The 26,895-nt window shown below is 43.4% G+C and overlaps 1 protein-coding gene across 1 annotated transcript in view; it reads right to left on the bottom strand.

Moving 5' to 3' along the window:
• Positions 1-26,895, bottom strand: part of DMD (dystrophin) — a 1,907,270-nt gene that overhangs the window by 366,845 nt on the left and 1,513,530 nt on the right. Inside the window, exon 54 of the mRNA XM_084843968.1 lies at positions 21,619-21,808. Within this exon, the coding sequence (XP_084700094.1) occupies positions 21,619-21,808 (190 nt within the window). The remainder of the gene's footprint in view (positions 1-21,618; positions 21,809-26,895) is intronic.

Below are 26,895 nucleotides of genomic sequence, written 5' to 3'. Positions count from 1 at the left end.
CAATTAGCAGTTCTTCCACTTAAAAAAAGTTGTGATATATTTAAATCTTACTTAATTTGGGCATTTCTATTCTGCCTTTCTATGATAAAAAGCAAACTCAATTCAGCTTACAAATATAAAACAAAATACATGTCTCCTCTATTTCTTTCATTTTGGCATCAGTAAAGTTATCACTAGTGTTATCCCTAGAGATAAATGGTTGTTTAGCATTGATTTCAGGAACTGTCTCTATCTCTATCACTGAACATAAGAAGATATCTATTGCAAGTAGTCATGAAAAATAACTTATCAAAATTTCTACAGGTTTATGTTCATTTATTTTCAGAATCCTGGGGTTGCACTGAAATGTACTGTATGAATCACTGTTTCACCGATATGCTACTGCTAAGATTTTCATGAGTGCAACAGCAAGTAGTAGAAATGAATCTGTAGAACAGGTTCATAAAACACACTTCCTTATCCAATCTATGGGCAGAATCCAACAGGGGGCTTCCCCCCCCCGCCAATTCTCTTACACCCCATCAATACCATTGTGCAAGCAGCCCCCACCACTTATTCAACAGTGATTTAGCACTTCTGGGGCAACTCAAAATGAGCGGAAACACTAATTTCTGGAAGGAGGCAGGTAGGCAAAGCTCACATAAGGGAGCTCCACTGATCTGCCTCCTTCCAGAAATGAGTGTTTCCACTCATTTCAGGGCTTCCCCCAGGAAGCACTAAATCTCCTTGAGAAATGGAATTCGCAGGACCCACCACTTGCAGAAGGGAATCAGCAATGTCTAAAGGAATCAGTGGGAGTGTAAGCACCCCATTGGATCCTGCCCAGTGTATCCAAGGATAGTCAGAAAGGATTGTGTGGATGTTGTTGCATGCAAAAACAGGCTCATAGACTACTTTCCTTTCTTTGAAGAAAAATTATGAACATTCTTGTCTCTGTCCTCTGTTGATGTTAATGTGAATTACTAGCAGGAGTCTTGGGACATCTAGTTCATATTTTCATTTACTTAGTTGATATACAGGGTTTTTTTTGCCATAACAGGACCCAGACTACTTTGGCATTAGTTCTACTTCTGATGGTGCTAACTTGAGAGAAAGAGTTGATTTTCATATTTCCTACTGTAGTTCCCCAAACTGGAGCTACAACTACAAACCCCCTTGGAAACCCCCTGAAATATAAAATATATTTTATACAGCTGGGCTGATATAGTGCAATTCAAGGTAAGAACCTGAGACCCTGTGAGGATCTAGAATACATTCCTTGGAATCGCAGTAACTAGATTATAGCATACCTTCCCATTGATTTCAGAATAGCTCATACACATGCAGATTAAGTAAACTTCATATTTTGTACTTTCACAACATTTTTCAAAGAGTTCAAAACTAAAACAAAACATCATAATCAAAATAAACTGAGGGATTCTAAGTGAACAAAGGGCCTAGGAATGGCACTGACATCTCTATGCTAGCTTACAAAATGATTTCTCACCTTTCCATCAAAGCCTACATCTTCAATTAAAAACATATCAGTGAGATTATAATTACCCAGTATAATATTAGTAGTAGATAGTGTCATCAAGTTAAACTGGCAGTGCATGTCTCTCTAAATTGCACTTCACAGGTACCACTATCAGTTGTCTGCTCTGTATAAACTAATTAGCCAGATTTTGCTTTCCACTTAATTAACATAGAGCCTGACATGTGACTGGCTTTAACTCTAGTGAACTGCTATTCATATGTATCCCCCCAATAGTACAAACCGTGTTTTCACTTTCAAATGATCTGACTTGCGCTTTCATTTTATGCTGTATTTTGAAGTTTGCATCTCATCTGTTTTCTGTAATATAGCTGCAATAATATTGTCTTCAAGTTAGGTGCATTCATTCTAGGAACAGCAATAATTGAGCAAACACAAGTTCCTACCAGAGGCATTATTTTCTATAATTTATTGAAATTTTTATATAATTTAATGAGAAATATTTCAAAAGCAACATTATTATCCTTTCATGTGAAATTCATTTACAATGTTATAAGCTGAAATGAAAATAGAGGAAATCATCAGAAAGAAACCAGACTTAATAAAGAAAGATTTCCTCAAACTTTCATATACCTATTAAACAAAATCCACATATAAAAACTGTTTCCATTTCAGTTAGGTTCACCTTTTATTTAATTGCTTTTCATCATTCTATATTTCCAGTGAAAGTGACAAGACTGAAAATGCAGAGGGAAAGTATGAAACTGATAAAGTAAACAATGTAAGTTTTTAATAGAAAACTGGTTGCTCATTTTATATTCAGTTTATGATCCATATCCCTGCATTTTTTTTAAATGGTGCAATTAGAATTGCAAGAATCACACAAAATTAACAGCCTGCTTCAAAAACACTTTCACTTGGAAGTAAATTCCAGTTGTGTCAGTGGGTCTTATGTCTAAATAATTACATTTAGGATTATAGACTAATTCTAATTTAACAAAAATTAGCTTCATATATAATGGGGAGGGGGGGAACAAGCCAGCATGATTATTTACTGAAAGATTTTGGAGGTAGGTGTGTCTTTTTAAATGTATCTGGTCTCAGACCTTCTGCTATGTCATACTTGCTAAAATATGTAGGATTTGAGATTAGGATGAAGCATTGGTTTGTTTGTTTGTTTGATAACAGGGAGAACTTGACAACCTAGAAAGAAGGAAAAAGATGTTCCTCTCATGAATGGTTCATACTGAAGAAATCTGATCATTTTATACTAGTTTTATTCTTAATAACATGATAAATGGCTTTATATTTTACATGTCAAATTGGCATTTGGATGATTCTGCGTTTTAAAGCAAGACAAAATATCCAGATTTTTGTGCTTTGATTCATGACCACCACAAATGTAGATGTACAACTAGGAGAAGATATACCCTATTTGATTTTACGGAGCAGCAAAATAAATCGGAAATAAACCATCAAATCACAACAGCCAAGACACCCAGGCTTGCTTCTCCACAGCAACAAAATTTATTAAAGCTTGACTGTGGCTCTTTCCAGATAAAGGCAGGTTGCTTACCTGTAACTGTAGTTCTTCGAGTAGTCATCTGTGCATCACACATATGGGCTCTGCGCTTGCATGCAGCCTCCATTTGGGAAACTCCCATAGCCAAGGAATGCTGTTTTTGGCAAGAATCCTCTCCCACCGTCCCACTGCATATGTCCAATTGGGTTCCCACCAATCTCCTCAGTTCCTTGAGACCACACATGCAGACCGTTGTGACTCCGCAAACTTTCAGGAAGATGTCCATTTATTATTATAAGATCAACGAGTAGCTGGTCATCTTGCAGCATCCAAAATTTGCTGAACCAGAGAAGGGACCAACCAATTCAGTCCCACGATGGAATCCTCCACACCGTCAGCTTCAAGGTATGTATGTCTGGGTGCTGGATTCTCCTAGGGATGGCGGAGAATTTCTCCCCGAATCTTCGGGGGGCCTAGCGCCAACGCATTCGGCCCCCCGAAATCAGCGGTGAAATTCTCCGCCACCCCCCCGCCACCCCCGGGATGGGACTTACCTTTGGCGAATGTCCCTCCCGGCGGCGGGTCCCAGCAGCGGTTCGGCAGGCTTTCGGCGGGGGCGGCCACCGGTCTTTTGACTGGCGGCCGCCGCCGCCATTACAGCTGAAGAAAAAAAACCCAACAACCCCGTGATAGGCTACGTAACGATTTACGTAGCCTATCATGGCTAGATTCCAAAGACAGCCGTGATAGGCTACGTAAATTGTCACGTAGCCTATCACGGGTGACTTTGGAAAAAAAAAAAAAGCGCGTACGCAAATGGCGGTGGCCCATGGGCGCCGCCATTTGCGTTCCTTATTTTAGCACATCTAGTCTACGTAAAGATTTACGTAGACTACGGCGAAAATAAGGGCACGCTATTTGCGTTGCCCTTATTTTCGCCGTAGTCTACATAAATCTTTACGTAGACTAGACGTGCCAAAATAAGGAACGCAAATGGTGGCGCCCATGGGCCACCGCCATTTGCGTATGCGCTTTTTGTTTTTTTTTTCAAAGTCACCCGTGATAGGCTACGTGACAATTTACGTAGCCTATGACGGCTGACTTTGGAAATCTAGCTGTGATAGGCTACGTAAATCGTTACGTAGCCTATCATGGGGTCTTTTTTTTTTTTTTTACTTTTTGTTTCGCGGCCAGGGAGACGGGGCGCTTCTTCCCGGCCTGAATTTCGGCCGGGAGAGGAGCCTCCCCCCCGGCCTGAATTTCGGCCGGGCGAGGCAGGAAGCCTCCCCCCCTTTGCCTGAACTTCGGGGGGAAAAGTGAGGCGCCTCCCCCCCACCGCGAAGCCAAGCTTCGAAAAGGTAAGTGACTTTCGTACATCCCTAGTTTCTCCCCCAATTCTGGGAGATCAAACTCGTTATGAGTGGAAAACGGATGAAGGTGCCTTTAGGGATGGCAGGGAATTCCGCCACGGATCTCGGTGAGGCTGAATGCCAGTGCGTTCGGCCCCCCGAAATCTGTGGCGGAACGGCCTGCCACCCCCCCCGCGGATCCCCCCCGGGATGAGACTTACCTGGGGCGGATCTTCCGCCGGCGGCGGCTCCGGCTGGTCTTCCAACTGGCTGTCGCCGCCGCCATTTGCAGGTTTTTTTTTTTTTTTTTTTACAGAGATGTGATAGGCTACCTAAGTTTTTACGTTGCCTAAAACGACTGGGTAAAAAAAAAAAAAAGGCATATGCAAATGGCCGTGGCTATGGCCGCCGCCATTGCGTTCCTTATTTTGGGCCGTCTTAGTCTACGTAAATATTTACGTAGACTAAGACGGTGAAAATAAGGGGAACGCAAATAGTGTCCGCTATGTTATTTGTGTTCCCCTTATTTTCGCCGTCTTAGTCTACGTAAATATTTACGTAGACTAAGACGGCAAAAATAAGGAACGCAAATGGTGGCGGCCATAGCCACCGCCATTTGCGTACGCTCCCCCCCCCAACAGCCCTCCACGGCCAGAAATCCGGCTGCAGACGGCTCTGGCCTGGCTGGGCCTGGCCGGCTGCTCCGCGGAGCTGCCGCAGAGCACAGCTGGCTGCGGAGGATTCCAGGGGGGAGGACTGGAGCGCCTCCCCCCCCCCATCAACATAATTTGTGAAAGGTAAGTGACTTTCGTACATCCCTAGTTGCCTTTGGCCATGTCTAACAGAATCATGAACCAAGACTGTCTCAGCCACTGTGGTGCAATCAACAAACAATTGGTTTTCTCTTCCCTGATGGTCACTATCACTCTCAGTAGCAGTGGAAACAGGGGAAAGAGATAGAAGAGTGCTCTGCTCCAGCAAAGGAGAAATGCATCTCCCAATGATGTATGGTCTATTCCTGCTCTCGAACAAAACATCCTGCAGACTGCATTCGATGGTGTTGTGAATAATTTGGCTACGCTGGAAGCCATTTCTGTCCGCAGTCCGGGGCAGTGGACGGATGGCAGTGGACGGACTCGGACCAGCTGGCAGCAGGTAGGGTCCATCCCGACTTTAGTTCACCGGGTAGCAGGGGGAGCAGTCTGTTCCGCCACAGACTCCAGGGGGCCGGATTCTAAAGAATCCAGCCTCATTGGAGTCAGTGGCGGATTTCTCCGTCATCCCTATTCAGAAGAAACGTGCTGGATGGCTCCTTTCCAAAGGAGGGATTCCATTTTTAGATGTAACACTGCTCACTTGAATGGGTGCCACAGGAGTGAGAAAGTCGAATTTGATCTTGTATCCATGGAGAACAATAGCCAGCACCCACTGATCCAAGGTTGTTGTTGTTGTTCAGTCGTTCAGTCGTGTCCGACTCTTCGTGACCCCATGGACCATAGCACACCAGGCCTTCCTGTCCTGCGCTCTCTCCCGGAGCGTGCTCAAGTTCATATTCATTGCATCCATGATGCTATCTAGCCATCTCATCCTCTGCCGTCCCCTTCTCCTTTTGCCTTCAGTCTTTCCCAGCATCAGGGTCTTTTCCAGAGAGTTTTCTCTTCGCATTAGGTGGCCAAAATATTTGAGCTTCAGCTTCAGTATCTGTCCTTCCAATGAGCACTCAGAGTTGATTTCCTTTAGGATGGACTGATTTGACCTCCTTGCAGTCCAGGGAACTCGTAAGAGTCTTCTCCAGCACCAAAGTTCGAAAGCATCAATTCTTCGGCGCTCAGCCTTCCTTATAGTCCAGCTCTCACAGCCATACATTACTACTGGGAAAACCATAGCTTTGATTAGACGGACTTTTGTCGGCAAGGTGATGTCTCTGCTTCTTACTATGCTGTCTAGGTTGGCCATAGCTTTCGTCCCAAGGAGCAAGCGTCTTTTAATTTCATGGCTACAGTCACCGTCTGCGGTGATCTTGGAGCCCAAGAAAGTAAAATCTGTCACTGCTTCCATTTCTTCCCCTTCCATATGCCAGGAAGTGATAGGGCCAGATGCCATGATCTTAGTTTTCTTAATGTTGAGTTTCAAACCAGCTTTTGCACTCTCCACTTTCACCCTCAACAAGAGGCTCTTGAGATCCTCTTCGCTTTCTGCCATTAGGGTGGTATCGTCTGCATATCGGAGGTTGTTGATAATTCTCCCAGCAATCTTAATTCCGACCTCTGATTCATCCAACCCGGCATTTCTCATGATGTACTCTGCATATAAGTTAAATAAGCAGGGTGACAATATGCAGCCTTGTCGTACTCCTTTCCCAATTTTGAACCACTCAGTTGTTCCATGTCTGGTTCTTACTGTTGCTTCTTGACCCTTGTACAGGTTTCTCAGGAGACAGGTAAGGTGGTCTGGTACTCCCATCACTTTCAGAATTTGCCACAGTTTGTTGTGATCCACACAATCAAAGGCTTTAGCGTAGTCAATGAAGCAGAAATAGACATTTTTCTGGAATTCTCTTGCTTTCTCCATGATGCAGCGAATGTTGGTGATTTGATCTCTAGTTGCTCTGCCCCTTTGAAACCCAGCTTGTACTTCCGGTAGTTCTCGGTTTGCATACTGCTGAAGCCTAGCTTGTAGGATTTTGAGCATCACCTTGCTGGCATGTGAAATGAGCGCAATTGTGCGGTAGTTTGAACACTCTTTGGCATTGCCCTTCTTTGGAATTGGAATGTAAACTGACCTTTTCCAGTCTTGTGGCCATTGTTGAGTGTTCCAAATTTGTTGGCATATTGAATGCAGCACTTTAACAGCATCATCTTTTAGGATTTTAAATAGCTCAGCTGGAATACTGTCATCTCCGCTAGCTTTGTTGTTACTAATGCTTCCTAAGGCCCACTTGACTTCACTCTCGAGAATGTCCGGCTCAAGTTCAGTGACTGCACTATCATGGCTATCAGGGACATTCAGATCTTTCCTGTATAGTTCTTCTGTGTATTCTTTCCACCTCTTCTTAATCTCATCTGCTTCTCTTAGGTCCCTGCCTTCTTTGTCCTTTATCATGCCCGTCTTTACACAAAACGTTCCCTTGAGATCTCCAATTTTCTTGAAGAGATCTCTAGTCTTTCCCATTCTGTTGTTTTCCTCGATTTCTTTGCATTGTTCATTTAAGAAGGCCTTCTTGTCTCTCCTTGCTATTCTCTGGAACTCTGCATTCAGTTGGGTATATCTTCCCCTTTCTCCCTTGCTTTTCGCTTCCCTTCTTTCCTCAACTACTTGTAAAGCCTCATCAGACAGCCACTTGGCTTTCTTGCATTTCTTTTTTTTTGGGATGGATTTCGTTGCTGCCTCCTGAACAATGTTACGGACCTCCGTCCATAGTTCCTCAGGCAGTCTGTCTATCAGGTCTAATCCCTGAAATCTATTCCTCACCTCCACTGTATATTCATCAGGGATATGATTTAGGTCATACCTGAATGGTTTAGTGGTTTTCCCTATGTTCTTCAATTTAAGCCGAAATTTTGCAAGAAGCAGCTCATGATCTGAGCCACGGTCAGCTCCAGGTCTTGTTTTTACTGACTGTATGGAGCGTCTCCATCTTTGGCTGCAAAGTACATAATCAATCTGATTTCGATATTGACCATCTGGTGATGTCCATGTGTAGAGACGTCTCTTGTGCTGTTGGAAAAGAGTGTTTGCTATGATCAGCATGTTCTCTTGGCAAAACTCTATTAGCTTTTGTCCTGCTTCATTTTGTACACCAAGGCCATGCCTGCCTGTTATCCCGGTGATTTCTTGACTTCCTCCTTTAGCATTCCAATCCCCTATGATGAAGAGGACATCTTTTTTTGGTGTTAGTTCTAGAAGGTGTTGTAGGTCTTCATAGAACCGATCAACCTCAGCTTCTTCGGCATCAGTGGTTGGGGCAGAGTCTTGAATTACTGTGATGTTGAATGGTTTGTCTTGGATTCGTACTGAGATCATTCTATCATTTTTGAGATTGTACCCCAGTACTGCTTTTCCCACCTTTTTGTTGACTATGAGTGCTACTCCATTTCTTCTAAAGGATTTTGCCCACAATAGTAGATATGATGGTCACCTGAATTAAATTCGCCCATGCCTGTCCATTTTAGTTCGCTGATTCCCAAGATGTTGATGTTCAATCTTGCCATCTCATGTTTGACCACCTCCAGCTTACCTTGATTCATTGATCTGACATGCCAGGTTCCTAAACAATATTGTTCTTTACAGCATCGGATTTTCTTTTCACCACCAGACACATCCACAGCTGCGTGTCCTTTCGGCTTTGGCCCAGCCGCTTCACTCTTTCTGGCACTACTTGGAAATACCCTCTGCTCTTCCCCAGTAGTATATTGGACACCTTCTGACCTGAGGGGCTCATCTTCCGGCGTCATATCTTTTAGCCTTGTGATACGTTCCATGGGGTTTTCTTGGCAAGAATACTGGAGTGGGTTGCGATTTCCTTCTCCAGTGGGCCACATTTTGTCAGAACTCTCTGCCATGACCTGTCCATCTTGGGTGGCCCTGCACGGCATAGCTTATGGCTTCACTGAGTTACGCAAGCCCCTTCGCCACAACAAGGCAGTGATCCATAAAGGGGTTCCAAGGTTATCACACGCCAAGTCAGAAGGAAGAAGGAAAGCCGATCGTGAAACTGCAGGTCTGGATGGTGAGGACCAACATGAACTGGAACAGAGTTAAACACACTGTTTAGAGGCATTGACTGCCTTATTACAGGAGGTACAAAATCTAGGAGCTGTTCCTTTGCTGGTGCTAGTGCAGCTGGTACCGAGAGATACAGTCTGCGGTTTGCTTTTGAAAGTATGAAGGCTGTTGTCTAAACCAGCGATGTGGTCTGTATGACTGTTGAGGCTGTCCGATACCCATCTTCTTTGCAGTTGTTCTAGCCTTCTGTACAGAGTCCATCTGGTAGTCCATCTTAGAATTAAACAGACCTTCCCCATCAAAAGGTAAATCCTCAATTCTGGTGTGGGTCTTGGGTGTTAGCCCTGTGGACTGGAGCCACACATGCCGTCTAAGCGCAACAGAAGCCACCATTGACCTTGCACTTCAGTCTGCTTGATGCTGTGTGGTGTTGATTTGTTGGTGTGAGAGTCTAACTGCCTCTGCTTGGAACAATCTAGCTAGTTCCCTCTGATCTTCTGGCAGGTAAATACTAGGGGTGCACAAAAGTCACTTACCTGGTCTCGCAGCTTTTCGTGGTGGTGGGGAGGTGCTTCGCTGCTCCCCCCGCGAAGTTCAGGCTGGGAGGGGAGGCTTCCCGCCTCGCCCGGCCGAAATTCAGGCTGGGGGGGAGGCTTCCTGCCTCGCCCGGCCGAAATTCAGGCCAGGGAGGAGGCGCCTCGCCGCGAAAGTAAAAGTTTTTTTTTTAAAAAAAACGCCCCCATGATAGGCTATGTGACGATTAACGTAGCCTATCACGGCTAGATCTGCAAAGTCAGCCGTGATAGGCTACGTAAATCGTCACGTAGCCTATCACGGGTGACTTAAAAAAAAAAAAAGCACGTATGAAAATGGCGGCCCCCATAGGGAGCTGCCATTCGCGTTCCTTATTTGGTCGCTGTAGTCTACGTAAATCTTTACGTCGACTACGGCGAAAATAAGGGCAACACAAATAGGGTTGCCCTTATTTTCACCGTAGTCTACGTAATCTTTACGTAGACTACAGCGACCAAATAAGGAAGGGGAATGGCGGCTCCCTATGGGGGCCGCCATTATCCGTACGCGCTTTTTTTTGTTTGTTTTTTTCAGTCACCCGTGATAGGCTACGTGACGATGTACGTAGCCTATCACGGCTGACTTTGCAAATCTAGCCGTGATAGGCTACGTTAATCGTCACGTAGCCTATCACGGGGGCATTTTTTTTTTCTTTTATTGGAATGGCGGCGGCGGCAGCCAGTCGAAAGACCGGCTGCCGCTCCCACCCCGGACGACGACCCGACGAACCGCCGGCCGGACCCGCTGCCGGGAGGGACATTCGCCAAAGGTAAGTCCCGTCCCGGGGGGGGGTGGGAGGCGGGGGGTGCGGAGAATTTCTCCCCGAAACTTGTTCGGGGGGCCGAACACGTTGGCGCTCGGCCCCCTGAAGTTTCGGGGAGAAATTCTCCGACACAGGGAATCAATTTTTCCCCAAAAGGAATAATTGATAACGGGACATCATAGCTTGGTAATTAGTGAAGTGGAGTCCCAAGGCTGCTGATGAGTAAAATCTCCGTCCCATAAGGTTGAGCCTGCATCCTTCCTTATCCACTAGAGATGAGTGGGAACGTTGAGTAGGGATGGTGGAGAATTTCTCCCCGAAACTTCGGGGGGCCGAGCGCCAACGTGTTCGGCCCCCCGAACAAGTTTCGGGGAGAAATCCTCCGCCCCGCCCGCCCCCCGCCCCCCCCAGGATGGGACTTACCTTCACCGAATGTCCCTCCCGGTGGCTGGTCCGGCCGGCGGTTTGGCGGGTGTTCGAGCGAGGCGGGAGCGGCAGCCGGTCTTTCAACTGGCTGCCGCCACCGCCATTGCAATCAAAGAAAAAAAAAACGCCCCCTGATAGGCTACGTGATGATTCACGTAGCCTATCGCGGCTAGATTTGCAAAGTCAGCCGTGACAGGCTACGTGAATCGTCACGTAGCCTATCACGGGTGACTTTGAAAAAAAAAAAAAAAAAAAAGAGTGTACGGATAATGGCGGCCCCCATAGGGAGCCGCCATTCGCGTTCCTTATTTGGTCGCTGTAGTCTACGTAAATGTTTACGTAGACTACGGCGAAAATAAGGGCAACGCAAATAGCGTTGCCCTTATTTTCGCCGTAGTCTACGTAAACATTTACGTAGACTACAGCGACTAAATAAGGAACGCGAATGGCGGCTCCCTATGGGGGCCGCCATTAGCATACGCGCTTTTTTTTTTTAAGTCACCCGTGATAGGCTACGTGACGATTCACGTAGCCTATCATGGCTGACTTTGCAGATCTAGCCGTGATAGGCTACGTGAATCGTCACATAGCCTATCAGGGGGCGTTTTTTTTTTTTACTTTCGCGTTCGCGGCCGGGCGAGGCGAGGCACCTCCTCCCCGGCCTGAATTTCGGCCGGGCGAGGCGGGAAGCCTCCCCCCCGGCCTGAATTTCAGCCGGGCGAGGCGGGAAGCCTCCCCCCCCGGCCTGAACTTCGCGGGGGGAGCAGCGAAGCGCCTCCCCCCACCGCGAACGGCCTTCGACGACAGGTAAGTGACTTTCGTCCACCCCTTACGTTGAGATGACTCTTGAGCTGATTCAACTATTATTGAATTGGGACGTGGATGTGAAAAAAGAAATGTGGCATCCTTTTCCTGCATTTTGTACATAGACTCTAATCTTTTAGATGTAGGCATCATCAAAGATGGGGCAGATCACATTTGTTTTACCATTTGAAGGCAGGTAGGGAGGAAGGGTATCGCTCCCGGTACTGAAGACTTGGAATACGCCATGTCGAAGACTGGATCTTGGATGTTTTCTGCCAGTTGTTACACCTCTATTCCCAATGACTGTGCCATTCTTAGAACTTGCTCTGAGAATTGGCTCATATCCTCTGAAGGAGAAGTTCTATCTTGAATACCCACAACATCATCTGGGGAGGAAAGAGACAGTGGATCGGAGGAGTAAGATGTGGAATCCAACTGATAATTGTCCACTGAGTCATGAGATAACTCCTTCTGAGTGGCAGACTTCATTTGTTCATTCTGCTCCTGTACTGGTGGGATTGATAAGGAATGAGATGGTGGGCTCCTCTCCCTATTGCTTCTAGCAGTTTGTAAAGAAGTGGAGCACAGAGGTAGCAGCGGTGGAGGCTGAGCAACTTCAGTGTCTGGAGCATGTGATACAGAAGCTGATGGATGAGATCTGTATCGAGGAGAAGCTGTTCTCATATCTCATATCAAATATCTCATACGATTGTAGAATGAATCATGATCTCTTCTGAATGACCAGTCTTCATATTGATAAGATCTTGCGGGAGGCATAGACCAGCCCAAGTATCGGTCCCATTCCCTCTGAGGCAAACATGGTCTACTCTGGTAATCCTCTTCAACGCCACAAAGGGGCGATCGGTATCGAGAAATAGGATCCCCATGAGCCGTGGAAGGATGTGGTCTTCCATATTGAGAGGCTTGCTCATGGTATTGTGCTTCTGGAGAGATGGAGCATTGGTCTTGAGGACTAATATTATGTTGATGCCAAACAGGAGAAAGATCTCTAATCTCTCCTTCTGAGACTGTAGATGGAGGATCCAACGGTACGATGGCTGTCAGTACCAAAGGCAATGTTGGGTTTGGTGAGTTCAATAGAGCTGGGGGAGGAGGAATCCGTGATTCTGATGTTCTAGGTGGAGTCTTTTTAGCCTCCTTTTTCTTCTTTTTCTTAGGCACAGCCTCCATTGCTGGCTTAGTGTGCTTGGCCTTCTTGGAGATTTTCTTAGCCACAAAAACTGTCAGTGAAAGGCCAGGAGTAGGTGGGTCTGCTCTCTCCCCCTCAGACAAGGGTCAGGAAGGAGAAGCTAGGTGGGAGATCAGCATCTTTGCTTCAGTGGTCCCCGAATGAGATTTGGGCTTCTGGGTATCCACTGGTTGAAGAGTCTTTTGCCAGAAAATGGCCTTTAGTCTATTGGAACGATTTTTGCAGGCTTGCTTGAAGAAAGATGACAATGTTGGCAAGTCTCCACAACATGAGCTTCCCCAAGACAAAGAAGGCATAAAGAACGGCCGTCAGATGGCAGCAATTTGCTGCCACAGCAGATGCACTTTCTGAAGGTGGCCTTCAATGCCATAAGCTGATAAAATGAAAAAATCCTAATTAATCTAACTGTCAGGGTGGAAACTGAGCCCATAGAGCCCCAGAGCAGTTCTGATTCTGAGGAAGAACAGCAATCCATGGGAGAGGAGCTTGCTCATCTCTCACAAGCACAGCAGCTGGTAGAGATTCCTCCTGCCAGCATTCCTGGGAGAGATAGTGACCCTGACAGTGAGACAGCACTGGAAGGGGGCTTGCTGGATGCTTGGCGCAGACGCAGGGAGTGACGACAGATGGACACCGCCGAAAGGAGGCACTCCGTTCGTTTGGCGCTCAAACAACGGTCGCATCCCGAGGACCTAAGGGAAAGAGGGAGGATCTCTCCCTAGCCCATAAGTTCAGGGTCTTCCCGTGCTTCTCCTTCAAACTGCCTTACCTGGAGCTTAGGCTACTCTGCTATCTTTCCCCAGTGCTGTTCCTTGCTTAGTCGCTAGTGATTAGTATCTGAAAGAGTCATAAAGTAATAAAGGAATAAAGCCTTGGAAAGAATCCTTGTTGTCTGTGTCCTGAGTTGGCTACTGGAGGGGACTGCAAAAGGCAGCAACGACGCTCCTGACACTAACCTACTTTTGTTTTGTTTTTTTGTTTTACAGTAAGAAGAAAAAACAGTGAGAAGAAGGCAAAGAGGCAAAGAGAAAAAGAAAAAGACCTCAGCTCTAGACCAGACACAGAATGGGCAAAGTTCCCGGAGAGGCAACCATAATGGTGATCAAAAAGGAACTGAGGAGATCGGCGGGAACCTAATCGGACATGCACAGTGGGATGGTGAGGGAGGGTTCCTGCCAAAAACAGTGTTCCTCAGCTATGGAAGTTTCCCAGATGGAGGCTCCGCACAGGCACAGAGCTCATATGTGCGATGCACAGAGACCACAAAGAAGAACCAGTGAATATGTGGTGGGGTTGGGACAGAACATGCTATTATCACTTGCCAGATCTCCATGTGTTCAGCTGATCTTCTGAATACAGCCTACACACGTGCAAGTTGACATGCTTAGGCTTTCTCTGCATGACCTGTACTCTACATTTTTTATGGTCCCAGATTGCACATACAGTGCATGTATGTGTACAGGCTGAACATGCAGAATAGCTGCTCAGAAGATCAGATGAAAGTCCAGGTATTCAGAGCTGAACTTCGGTCTCCCACCCCTGCCTCCCTTAACTGGTTGTCTGGAAAGGGCTGATGACCTGGGGTGCTTCCAGATGGAGGGCTCCTAGCACTACAAATCTAAAGACAATGTGCAGCTATTCTGTCTTTTCCTCCTTCGTGGATTTTTAGGGAAAGAAAAAAGGCAGATGTTGTCATTAACCTCCAGGGTGTCTCCTGCACTAAATGCCCTTTATTCCTTTTTAAAATAGATCAGAGATAATGTGGTATGAAATTACTGCACTTGTGTTCCGCTTACATTCCCTCCATGAAAAAGGAATAGCTGCAAGAAGAGGAGCTAGATCAGTGAAACATACGGAAGACTCAGATAAGGGCAGAAGGAGGGGGAAAGGGGAGGGGGGAAAGGAAGCATATGTAAAGGGAGTCCATTGTGATCCTGTATTTAAAAGGGAAGCAGAAAGCCTCCTTTTAAATGTGGGATTTTAGGCTGCTGTAGAGATGCTCAATATCACTTGGACCCTACGTAAAATTCTGTTTGCTCTTCCAGATGGGGCTTTAAAAGTGCTACTGGCTTGCCTTTTTTGCAGGATTGTTTGGGCTGCCCACACAATGTTGTCAGTCTCCTACAGCTGTCCCATGTCATCCTATGTTCCCCCCCCACACATACACACACACACTTCTATTTTGGACCGTGGAGAGGAGGAGACACAGCAGTGGGGCAGGAGGGTGAAATGGAGAAGAGGAAGTTAGTTGCAGCCGAGGAGAGGGAAAAATTGGTGTGTGTGTGCGTGTGTGTGTGCATGCTTACACTGAAGTTAAACACAGGCTTCAACCACATGCATTTTAAACAATATATTAGGGTGAAAGAAGTTATAGCAGTGGATCTTTGATCTTCCAGAATTTGCACAATTCTGGAGGAACAAACAAGCAAAAATCCCCAAAAAACCCTCTACATGAGGGGAGAGCTTTGGCTACATCTTGTGATTCTTCACCCACTGGTGTAGACAGAACGTAGTGAGATGTAGAGGCAATTACCCCCGACAGTGTGGAAAATTCCATGGCAATTCTGTTCGTAGTTTATAGAGGAAAAGTAATAATCACTGGAACTAGAATTCTGCATCTGGAAGAGCCCAGTGAATGAGGCAGGATGATTGCATGATAAAAGCTTAATTTGGAAGCACTCCTTGTGCGTTCACAGGTACAAGTTTTGTTGCTGTTTTCAATGTGTTTGTTTCTGAATCCAGTGGGATTAATCAATTAATGTACTGGACACAGAAGGGCAGTTGAATATTATTTCAAATGTTGCCATTGAAAACAATAAAAAGGTGGAAAAGCCTACAGAATGGAAGCAATCATTAAAAATAATATAAAAGGAAGATGGGAGTAAGACACTTCTTGCTGCGAAGGAAATGAACAAATTAACAAAAAGCAAATCCTTTCCTCTGTATATCAAAGAAGGTATATTTGTGCTATTACTGATGTTAGAATAATTAATGCCTAGCATTTATATTGGCTAAAATCCAGCATAAGTTCTACTTGGAGTAGACCCACTGAAATGAATGGGACTTAAGTTAGCCATGACTAACTAGTCCCATTCATTTCAATGGGTCTACTCTAAGAAGGACTTATGTTGGATTTTAGCCATTGTGGTTTACACTACAATCCTACACTCACTTACCTGGGAGTATGCCCCATTGAACCCAATGGAATTTACTTCTTAGTAGATGTCTATAGGATTGTGCTGTTTGAATGTTCAAACTGTTTCAAATACGTCAGCCACGTTTGGATGATCAGTGGGGGAAACAACACAATATGGGTTCTCTCCCCAATGCGTGCCGGTCACGTGACTGGTATTTCTCTAATTACCCACGTCACATTGCAGGTTGCCATGTCATCCAAACCTAGCATGCAGTGCGGCGGCGGTGACTTCTCACTCATCTCACAATCCCTACTGCAAGTTATGGGCTGTAGGGTAGGTAAGAAGCCACACCATCGCACTGCATGCTGGGTTCAGATGACACAACAACCCCTGACAAAGCATGGGTAATTAGGGGAATGCTGGTCATGCGTCTAGCACGTGCGGGGGAAACAACCCATGCTGCATTTTTTCCCCTGCTGATCATCTGAACCCAGTCTCCTGGCCCACTATGCTTCATCATTTCTGTAATTCTTAATGCTAGAGTGTCAGCCAGATCTTGGCAAATTTCAGTCAATAAGTGTTCAAGATTATGGACTTTCAATATTCCTTTTGAGCCTAAGAACAAGATAAGTTGTTTGCTATTGGCAGGAAAAGAGAGGAGAGTGCTGAGCAGGGAGGGGAATTGGCAGCTGAGTGAGAAGAAGCCTCCAGGTGTTCAAAGGAGGAACAGAGAAGGCAAACAAGAAATGACCTGAGTAAGGTTGTGCATCCATATTTATTTTGGAGTACGCATTACTGAACTCAGTGGGACCCTTCTAAGTAGCTATGCGTAGGATCTGGCTGACACTCACTGCAATCCTTTCTTTCAAGCAGAGAGATACCATGTAAGGTCTTCCTGTCTGTTTACCATGATGTAAACATAATAAGGCGTCTAGTTATCTAAGCATCCAAATCTAAGCAGCTTCAATATTAGCAGGCCCAAGGTAACTAATGTAAAACATTATCTAAGCTGTATACATTCTATTGTTCAGCAAAACATGGATCTTATAACTGGGAAAGACTTCTTAACCATAGTGCATAAAAAGCCTCAAAAGCGAAACTGCATAATAATAGCCTCCCAAAATAGCCTTATAATTTCGGGTGAAGGGCTGCTCTGATTTCAAGGCTGCAACCCAGCAAATTCAGGATATAAATGGGCTCCTGTTTTATGCATGAAGATACTACTTTGAGAACAAACCTTTCCTTAGGAAAGCCCTTGAGCAGTACAATAGTTGCAAAGCATAGCAACAATTTCTAGAACTATAATGACTATTGGGCACTGTTGGGAGTGCAAGAAGCATGGCGACTTTTAAAAAACCTTTCTTAAAGTGCATATATTTCAACTTAAATTGACCCTGAGGAACTGACTCTGTCAATACATATAAAGGAAGATATAAACATCTATATATTTATTTCCTTTTAAAAACTTAGATAATTGCTCAAATTATAGGTGGAAGCATGAGGCCGTCTACTGGTTCAGGGCACCTAAAAAAGGTCCTTACTGCATTTTTGCTCTTTCAGGGGTGAGGTATACATTCAGCCAACTCCTAATCCTATGAGAGGATTACAAATATTGTATCTCAGAATACAATCCAATGAGGGACAAAAGAATCCCACATTTCTGAAGAAAGAGACAAAGATTCAAGCAAGATTTTTATTTAGAATTAAGACCCTAGATATTTGACACAGAGTTCAATCCCCCTCTCTTTCTATCTGCCCTTTTATCTATCAGTTTCCCTCCTTTCCCACATTTTCACAAGCATACGCGGGAAAGGAAACAGCAGCAAAGGCTAAATCTGAAGGCTGCTCCTAAGATATTTCTGCACCGCCACTGCCATTACGTCAGGAAGTGTAGTTCTTTATTCCTTTGACTCATTGACCTGGAGGAATAAACAACTACAGTTCCCATAGTTAAGCTGAGGACTGTTTCTAAGGAGATTCCCTCAACCTTTAAATACTACTGCTACTCCCACTGCTGCTACTGATTTGGGGACAGTTGAGGGAAAGAAGGAAACTAGCAGATGAGGGGGCTGACAATTATGAAGTTGGGTCTTTTCCGGCTGGAGAGAATTTTCAGAAAAGCCAAAACCTTTTCCCAATAATTCTCCAAAAAATCTTAGAATGACCTAGCCAATTCTGATCGAGATAAGCAAATCTTGCCCGTCTTTAGTAATATCAGTTCCCAATAGCTTTATACTGAAAACTCCTTTAAAGAAAGGATACGTTTGGGTGAAAATGCCAAAACCTCAGGACAGAGCAGCAAAAGCATGTAACAAATGATGATAAGGAGTAGGAGAAGATGATAAAGAGTGGAAAAATGATGGGGTGCAGGGAGTGCTTAACTGCTTTTATACCCATCGCTTCTTCAGCAGATCCCTTCCACCCAGTTGCTTTTTCTCCTTCTGTGTGGTTCCAGATACCTGTTTACCCTTGCAATTGCACATCTGGAAACCTGTGGGAGGGGAATTGCCTTGATGGAAAAAGTTGCAGGGGAAAAGCAGTGGGAGAGGGAAGGGGTAAACTCCCCTACTACTTCTCCACTCCAAATGACCCCTTCCAGGCTGCTCTCCTAGAAGGAGCACTTTTAATGTGTTGTTTCACTCCTCCCAGATTCATTCACTTTATCACCATATTATCATACCACTGCTAGAACTGAATATGCCTATGGCCTAGCCCTTTTTAGAACAAATATTATGCCTTTGAAATGAACTATGCTGTCAGTGATTGAAGGCAAAAGGAGAAGGGGATGGCAGAGGATGAGATGACTAGATAGCATCATCAATGCAATGAATATGAACTTGAGCACACACCGGGAGAGAGCGGAGGACAAGAAGGCCTGGTGTGCTATGGTCCATGGGGTCACGAAGAGTCGGACACGACTTAATGACTGAACAACAATGCTGTCAGCATGGTAGACAATTGTTAATTACTTTCCAAGAAGAGAGTAAGAGAAAAGTAGCTGTAACCAATTATTTTATTTAAATGCCCTTGAACTTAAAGCACAAGTCACAAATCTATATGCTTGCTTTCATGCTAGTTTCTAAAACAGACTACACAGTGGAAATAGATGGGTTAAATGAATATGGCCCCATTTTACTTTATGATGTTTCAGTGCAGAATAAATGTATCCAATGAAAATAGTCTCTCCCCTTTGGGGCAAAAATGTATGTTTTCTATACATACTCTAGAAGTTTTCACTAAGGGCTAAAGCAGGTACTTCAGAATCTGAACTATTTTCAGGTTATTATCTCTAATAATAATAGCTGTCACATGCATGCTTGCTTTGTTAAGTTCTAGACAGATATCAACATCTAATTAAATTGATCTACAGGTTTAATATATAATGATTACACTGATAACATAACAGGATAAATCTATGCCAATTTCAGAATTACATCTAATATTACAGATCTGGAAGGCAATGTCTCGTATAATTACTGCTACAAACCCACAAGGGTAATTAACACAGCTGAGATTTCACATCACCACAAGTATTAAATCAGAAAGTAAAGTTCATTACTTTCATTCCCTTAATATGGGCATGTATCAATTCAGGCCTCATGGGGAGCCCATGATGTATTTAAATTAGACAATAAAACCTAACACATAATTACACAACTCCTTTGAGTAACTGTTAGGTATTTTGTGGGGCAAAAAACCTCCAGAAAGCATTGTTAAGATGTGTATCGCTTCAACTTTTATGTCACTGTCAGCTCAGACAAATGATTCATCCATACACATGCTCATAAACACTGCATTTATAATTCAAAGACAATACAATTACATCAGCAGACAAACAAATGTACAATTATATTATTCTCCCCACTCTCTCTCCACTGTTCATAGTAAATGAGCATTTGAAATACTAAGGATATACTGGTTAGCAGTATTTCCTACAGGTGAAGATACATTTATCTACAGACTGTAAATATGTATATCTGTTCATGCCTAAGAGCGTGTGCCCAAAGCATATATACAGGGCCATTAACAAGTTATGGTGCAGGTGTTTAATGATAGAAAGTAAGCTTAGGTTGTGCATCTGTGTCTTAACATTGCTTCTTGATATGGCTCCACATCAGGAGAAACTAGTAGGAACAGGGTTATATTAACTCGATTCAGCCTTTTTCTTAGGGTGGCTTGAAACATTACAGAAAGCTGTGACAGCTGGATGGGTGAATGACTTACAGATCTGCATTTGCACCTCTATTATAAACATCCAAAGGGGAAATTCAAGCTGTGGATACAATCCTCCATGTGAGTGTTGTGCACATTTGCCCTATGGATGTTACAGGGGGAAATACATATCACATCTGTAGAATAATTAAATAGATTTTGTTAGAAACAACGTAAACTTAGTTAAAATCAAAGCAATACCACCATATGTTTCCCTCCTTAAATGCTTCCTCTTGTTTCTTAACTATAAAATCACAACACATCTTAAGGAATCTATCTGGACTCTTGAGAAATGTCACTAGTGTTTGGTATACTAGACAAAGTATTTATTACTGCATGGATGTCTTCAGCCTACATTCTTGGCTTATAAATAATCAGCTCTCATTTACACATCACTCTGGGTATATAATCCTGTGAGAATTACATTTGTGCATACTAATAACATTAGAAATAAGACAACATAGTTTACATAGTTTTATGGTAGAATATATGTATGATGGAGGAACAAGGCAATTCTCTGTCAAGTCATGTGTTAATTAACAAAGCTAGCAATCAAGGAAATGTAACAGATGCAGAAATTAATTCAGAAACAAATTCCTATGATCTTTATACTCTGGAGTTCTTCGGTTTAGGAGTTAATGTATGTATTGCCAACATGCTCCTAATAACACAATAAAAATATTTTATTGTATGGTGGTGCTCGCTCTGTATGCACATCTTGGCTTGGCAAAGCTAACATATACCTCCCACACAAATCTTATGATCACAATGAAGGACATTATGAAGCATAACAGTAACACAACAGAAACATAAACTTGATCACAGTGCCACTTAAAATCTGACAAATGAATATTTTATTGATCAGCTGGTCTAAAAACAAAACCACATATCCTGAAGCTGCCTCATTTTTTTGTTTGCTTCCAGTAGAGAAAACAAATGTGTGCCCTAATTATCAATAACCTCTACAAGTTCATTGTTTCAATTTTATCTCATCAGCATGCACTAGAAGGAAGTCCTAGTTTTCTCCAGCGATGTAGAAAACTGAATCTAGACATAATTTATGTTACTGCAATAAGCACAAGAAACATACAATATGCTCATATATGTTAAAGGTCTGTAAAGTATCTGTTTCAGTTATATCTGTGGCACAAATATCTGTTAATAAATATTATTTGGCTTCTCTCCCCTCCAAAGTATGTTTAATTTTTTAACATCTTATTTAACATAAAAATGTTTCCTTAAATGAGATAAAAACAGAAGTGTGTTTCATATTCCCATTTTTTATTAATAAAGTATAGTTTTAAAGGAGATCACTAACAAACATATACACAATTTAAAATCCCTTTCATTGTCAAAAGTGATCACATCCCCTTTCCATAAGCTGAAAGGGTTCATTCTTCATAATTTAAATCACTTGGCTTACCTGCCATTGCTTCATGAGCTCCCGAACCCCCTGGGCATCCTCTAAAATTCTTTCTTTGTGTGTGGCATCCTGCAGGACATTGGCAGTGGTCTCTGCTTCTGTAAGCCAAGCAAGGAACTTTTCCAGATCCAGGTAGAATTGTTGCAGCAGCCTTAGGGCTGCTTCTAATGCGGCCTCTCGCTCACCAACTCTGTGAAAGCACAAATACAGAAACAGAATTTGAATATAACACAGTAAGTTGAAGGAAATAAATACAAGTATTTGTTTTGTCTGCTTTTCTATGTCCACTCAATGCTGATTTCTACCTTTTACAGAGAAAGGGAGGAAAGAGTCTGATAGCAAGAGGTATTTGGTGGCATTTTCAAAGACAAGACAATGAAAATTGCTGTTCTGTAGGTATAAACATGGGCTATATAGAATTTTTAATTTTAGAATTTGGGAAAGATCACAGTTCTGAAACCGTCTATAAGTCATTTCCAGAAGACACATAATAAACATCTTGATCAATGAGTAAATTTACTGTAACTGCTACTATATCTAAGTTGCAAGGCTAGAGGTCATATATATCACATCTGTCTGCCTATCATCTGTCTATCTTTGCTGTTGTTTAGCTGGTCTTATGTTAATTACAGGCACAATCCAAAGCCACATTGATTTCAATTGAAATTAATCAGGACATTAGCACCAAGAATCCTTTATACTGATATCAATGGCATTTCAAAAGGTGTTTTATTTTGGTCCTATGAAACGAAAATACAATTAAAAGATCTATCTCAGTTTTCAAATAAATTAATATTTCTGAGTTAACCTTTGTATTTTTCTGGCTTTGCTCAAGCTCTGAGAGTTCTTTCCATGAAAACAACTTTACTAGATGTAGCTTTAACATATGTATGCCTGTAATATATGTTTCTGTTATTCATAGGGAAGCATCACATTCAAAAGAAGCTAGACGTGTAAAGCAAACCTCTGGGCACACCACACATTAGTGTGAAGGTCAATAATCATGCAAACTGGCTGTGGCTTTATCATCAGCAGAGCATATTAGGCTATAAACAACTCCTGCAGAGCTGAAGCAGCAAGACTCAAGAAATGAGTGCTTTATTCATCATAGGCTGATTTTTTGCTGAACAGAGAGTCTGATGCAGTATAGTTACTGGATAAAAACACTTCCACTTGCCCTCATCCTGTTAACATGAAGTGCATGGAACAGATGCAAAGAGCTGTCCAAGAGCTATAATCTCAGAAACGCTTTAATGTCTTCCACTATATAAAGGAATGCTTTAAGTTTTAAATGTACAAGACATCAAGTGTCATATCTTCTGCAGGTCAATGTATCACTGAAAAAAAAATACTAAGAGCACATTGTTCCAATAGTCATAAAGCAAGTATGTAAGCAAAGCAACAGAACCGAGTCTGAATTGTATTTTTTCTAGTAGGAAGCTCATCATATGAATATGATTGTAGGGTAACTTTCCCAACCTGCACAACTTGCATCTATATGTATTAGTTAGCACCATATTAGCAGCTTCTCTTCCCAAGAACAGGCCTCCCAAATTGCAATGCATAAATGATTTTTACTCCCTAAGTGAAAATGTTGTCAACAGATCCACTTTTGTTTCTCTTGCATATTTGGGATCTGGACTTTGAAAAGAATGCTGCATTATGAATTACTACTGCCCACTCAAAAGTTTAAATTAATTATAGTGCAATCCTATACATGTCTACTCAGAAGTAAGTCCCATTGAGTTTAATGGGGCTTACTCTAACATAAGTGGGTATAGGACTGCATCCTTAGTTTTATTTTAATCAGGGTTTAGTCTGGAATCTGTGTCAGTACCAGAGCTCAGCTTTGGAACAAACAATGTAGCAATAAATATAACAGTACCACTGAACAAACTGCCTTTGCCTCACCACTACAACCAGATGGCCTAATGTAAATATTAGGAGAAATGTATTCCAAGTCAAAGGGCATACGTTGCCTGGTAGGGATGGATATTTTACCCCAGTATTGTACCAACTTCACTGGTATAACGATTTGTTTATGGGCCCAATTCAAATTGTTGGTTTTAACCTTTAACGTGGAGCTGTCCAAAGTTCTCCTTATGCTCCCTATTCATGCTCAACCCCTGCTCATGCCTGAACTTCCGCCTGAATCCCCACTTGAGCTTAGCCCCAACCCAACTGTGCTCACCACCTAGAGTAGGACACTGTGAGGGTCATTTGATGGAAAAATGGAATATTAAAAAAAAGAAAATACATTTCATGAAGCATGGGTTCCAGCATTTCTTGTTTTTGAAATTAAGCACTGGTTGTGATGCTCCAATGCTCACTTACAGTTCACTATACAGAGTGTGCACCAAAGTGCCACCTTAAAGGGGGGGTGTCTGCTGACTGCCAACAGTTTGTGTTTGTGTGTTTTTTGTTTTTGCCCTCAAGATTAGTGACGGGACACCTTTTTGCAGCAGGTGTCCTGGTTCAAATTAAAAATAGCAAAATCGAGCAAGCAAGTCCACTGCAAGCAGGCACCAGACTGGATTCTATTCACTTGCCTTGAGCCAGCCACTATTCCTCTGCTACCCCCTAACCCCTCTTCTTTTCCCAAAGAAAAAAAGCCTTGCGTTACGGAAGAGAATGGCAATAGCAGGTGGCAAGGTGCTGTTGTACAAAGGAGAGACCTGAGGTTTCCCGATATGCATAGCTATTGACTAGCTAGTTGCCTCTGGGGAGGTTACGGGCTACTGATGCCAGTAGGTGTGAAAAGCCAGTCAGCAACTCTGCAGTTAGACCGTGCTGACTGGAGCACCCAGTGCCTCCCCACTGCTTGTGGTAAGCACAGGTATGCCCCTTCAATCACCCACAGTGGCAGCCGAAGCTCCCTATTAGTGAACTGCTGCTTCAGTAACTGCCAGTAGAAGGCTGCCACATTTGGAAAAAAGAGTGGGAAGTCTAATCTGCCACTGACCATCATACACCAACTGTATCCTTGTTATTAGTAGAAGTAATAGCAATTTCCTTTGTAAAAGCCAGGAGATTTGCCAAGTAAATTATTTGACCAAGCTACTGTGAAAGACCTCCTTCTTCCATACATGCCTGTCTGGGTTTTAAGATCTTTGAGGGAGGCATTTCTCTCAGTTCGGGTGCTGTCAGAAGCACATTTGGTGGTGATTTAATAGAGGGCATCTCTACACCAGCCTAAAATCCTGCATTTAAAACGGGGCTTTCTGCTTCCGTTTTAAATGCAGGATCACAACGGACTCCCTTTATTCATGCTTCCTTTCCCCCCTCCCCTTCCCCCCCTTCTCCCCATATCTGAGGCTTCCATTATCTTTCATTGGTTTCGCGCCTCTTCTTGCTGCTTTAACTCTTTCCATGGAGGGAACTGAAGCGGAACACAATGGGGTAATTTGATAGCTTATTATCTGCACTCTATTTAAAAATGGAACAAAGGGCATTTAGTGCAGGAGATGCCTTTGATGATCTCTGCATCTTGTAAAGAGCCCACAAACTTCCATAAAGGAGCAATCTTAATCGCAGGATAAAAGCCCAGTGTGAAGGAGCCCAGAAAGGCTCCTCTGGCTACTCCCAGGTTCTGAATCCCTCTGCCGAGGAAGGCTAGGCTAGCCCCCTCTCTGTTGTCCTTCTGCTGGCAGGCAAATATGTGTTTATTCAGACAGGCCTTTGGCATGTAAACTGGTCTGCTGCTGAAGAGGGTTGTAATTGGTGGGTTGTTGTTTAATTTTTATTGTTGTGTTTTTAATTGTGTTTTTAATTTGTTTTTATGTTAGGTTTTCATTCTAAGATTTTGTTTTTAATCTGTACTTTATTATTGTTAACCACCTTGAGCGCCACTTCTGGCAGAAATCTATTTATTTATAAATACTTTAAAAAAACGAAACTTCTTTTTCCCTCACAGATAAAACAACTTGAAGTAACAGGAATCATAATATAGATTAACATCTTAGTAAAAATTATGCATTTTTAATTAAGAAAACAAGTTTCAGACTAACAGGCTCATGGATTAATCCTTCTTTTCATTTTTCTTAGTGTGAACTTTAAGAAAATTAAAAAAGGGATGCAGCCTGTCACTGCAAAAGGAAGCTTCTTAATTAATGTACTACTAAAAACACATTATCGTTTCCTTGAATTGCAACAGTATAACTGGGCAGAACTTGGTTGGCACATACTTCACTAGTAACTGATGAAAATTTCCTAAGTTAATGAAGGATGATCACATAAACGTAACATCTGAATTATAAACCAAGAGCAATCAAATTCTTTCTTTGTTATGCATCCTCATTCTAAACAATATTACATTCAATATATCCAGATATGCAGAAAAACAAGACTTTGAAATAAACATAAGTGTTTGAATGCCAAATCTTTACAGCCCTGATGAAACAAACAATCCAATAATGTAAATATAAAAGAGCATCAATATATAAAGGAAACACTTTATAGTCAGGAAGATCAGACAGTACTTTACATAAATCCTCTTTTCTCTCCTGAAATTTGACCATTATTGTAAATGGAAAATGTTAAAGATACACAAAGATAAAATTTGTGTATTGATTTTAAAAGCAAAAAATAAAAGGGGAGAGCCAGGGCCTGTAGGAGAAGCCACCACCACCACCGGGGACGAGGCATGCCTGCTGCTGCCGTGCCTGCCGCCGCCGCCATCACCAACACCAGTCCTTCCGCGTGGACTTCTGCCTGGTGGACCACCAGTCCCTGCAGACCCAGGCCCCCAGGTACTGAGCCAGCTGTGCTGACTATTCCACCTGCTCCTTCCCGAAGGGGCTATGTAAGCTGGCTGGCTGAGGTGGCCTGGGAGAGCCAGGGCCTGCAGGAGAAGCCACCACCACCACCAGGGAAGAGGCATGCCTGCTGCTGTGCCTGCTGCTGCTGCCACCGCCGCCACTACCATCACCACCGCAGACTCTTGCCTCACAGTATTTTTAAAGGGGATTTTTAAATTGTTTTTTAATTTTGGGTGGAGGCTGTTGTGTTTTTAAGCGGGGGTAGCCTGCCTGATAGGCGGAAGCAAGGGGGCATGTGTCCACCTGATGGAGGCAGTGGGGGGAGTGTTGGGGGCCAGAACATATCGAGGCTTGGCGGCAGGTGCTGGTGAAGTGCTAAGGGCAGGCCATGCCAGGTAAGGGGAACAAGGGAGAGATGTGTAGTATCTGCCCCCTGTTCTGGGCCTGTCCAGAGCCAAAGGATGGCTGGGGAAGGCGTGACTCCATCTTCTGGACTTCGTTTGCTGCTCTGCAATGCCAG

Source organism: Heloderma suspectum, chromosome 3, assembly GCF_057233095.1.
Source record: "Heloderma suspectum isolate Gila_16-S chromosome 3, 16-S_ref, whole genome shotgun sequence".
NCBI classification, from domain to species: Eukaryota; Metazoa; Chordata; class Lepidosauria; order Squamata; family Helodermatidae; genus Heloderma; species Heloderma suspectum.
The sequence above is the reverse complement of the archived record's forward strand: the minus strand, read 5'-3'. Positions and strand labels throughout refer to the sequence as shown.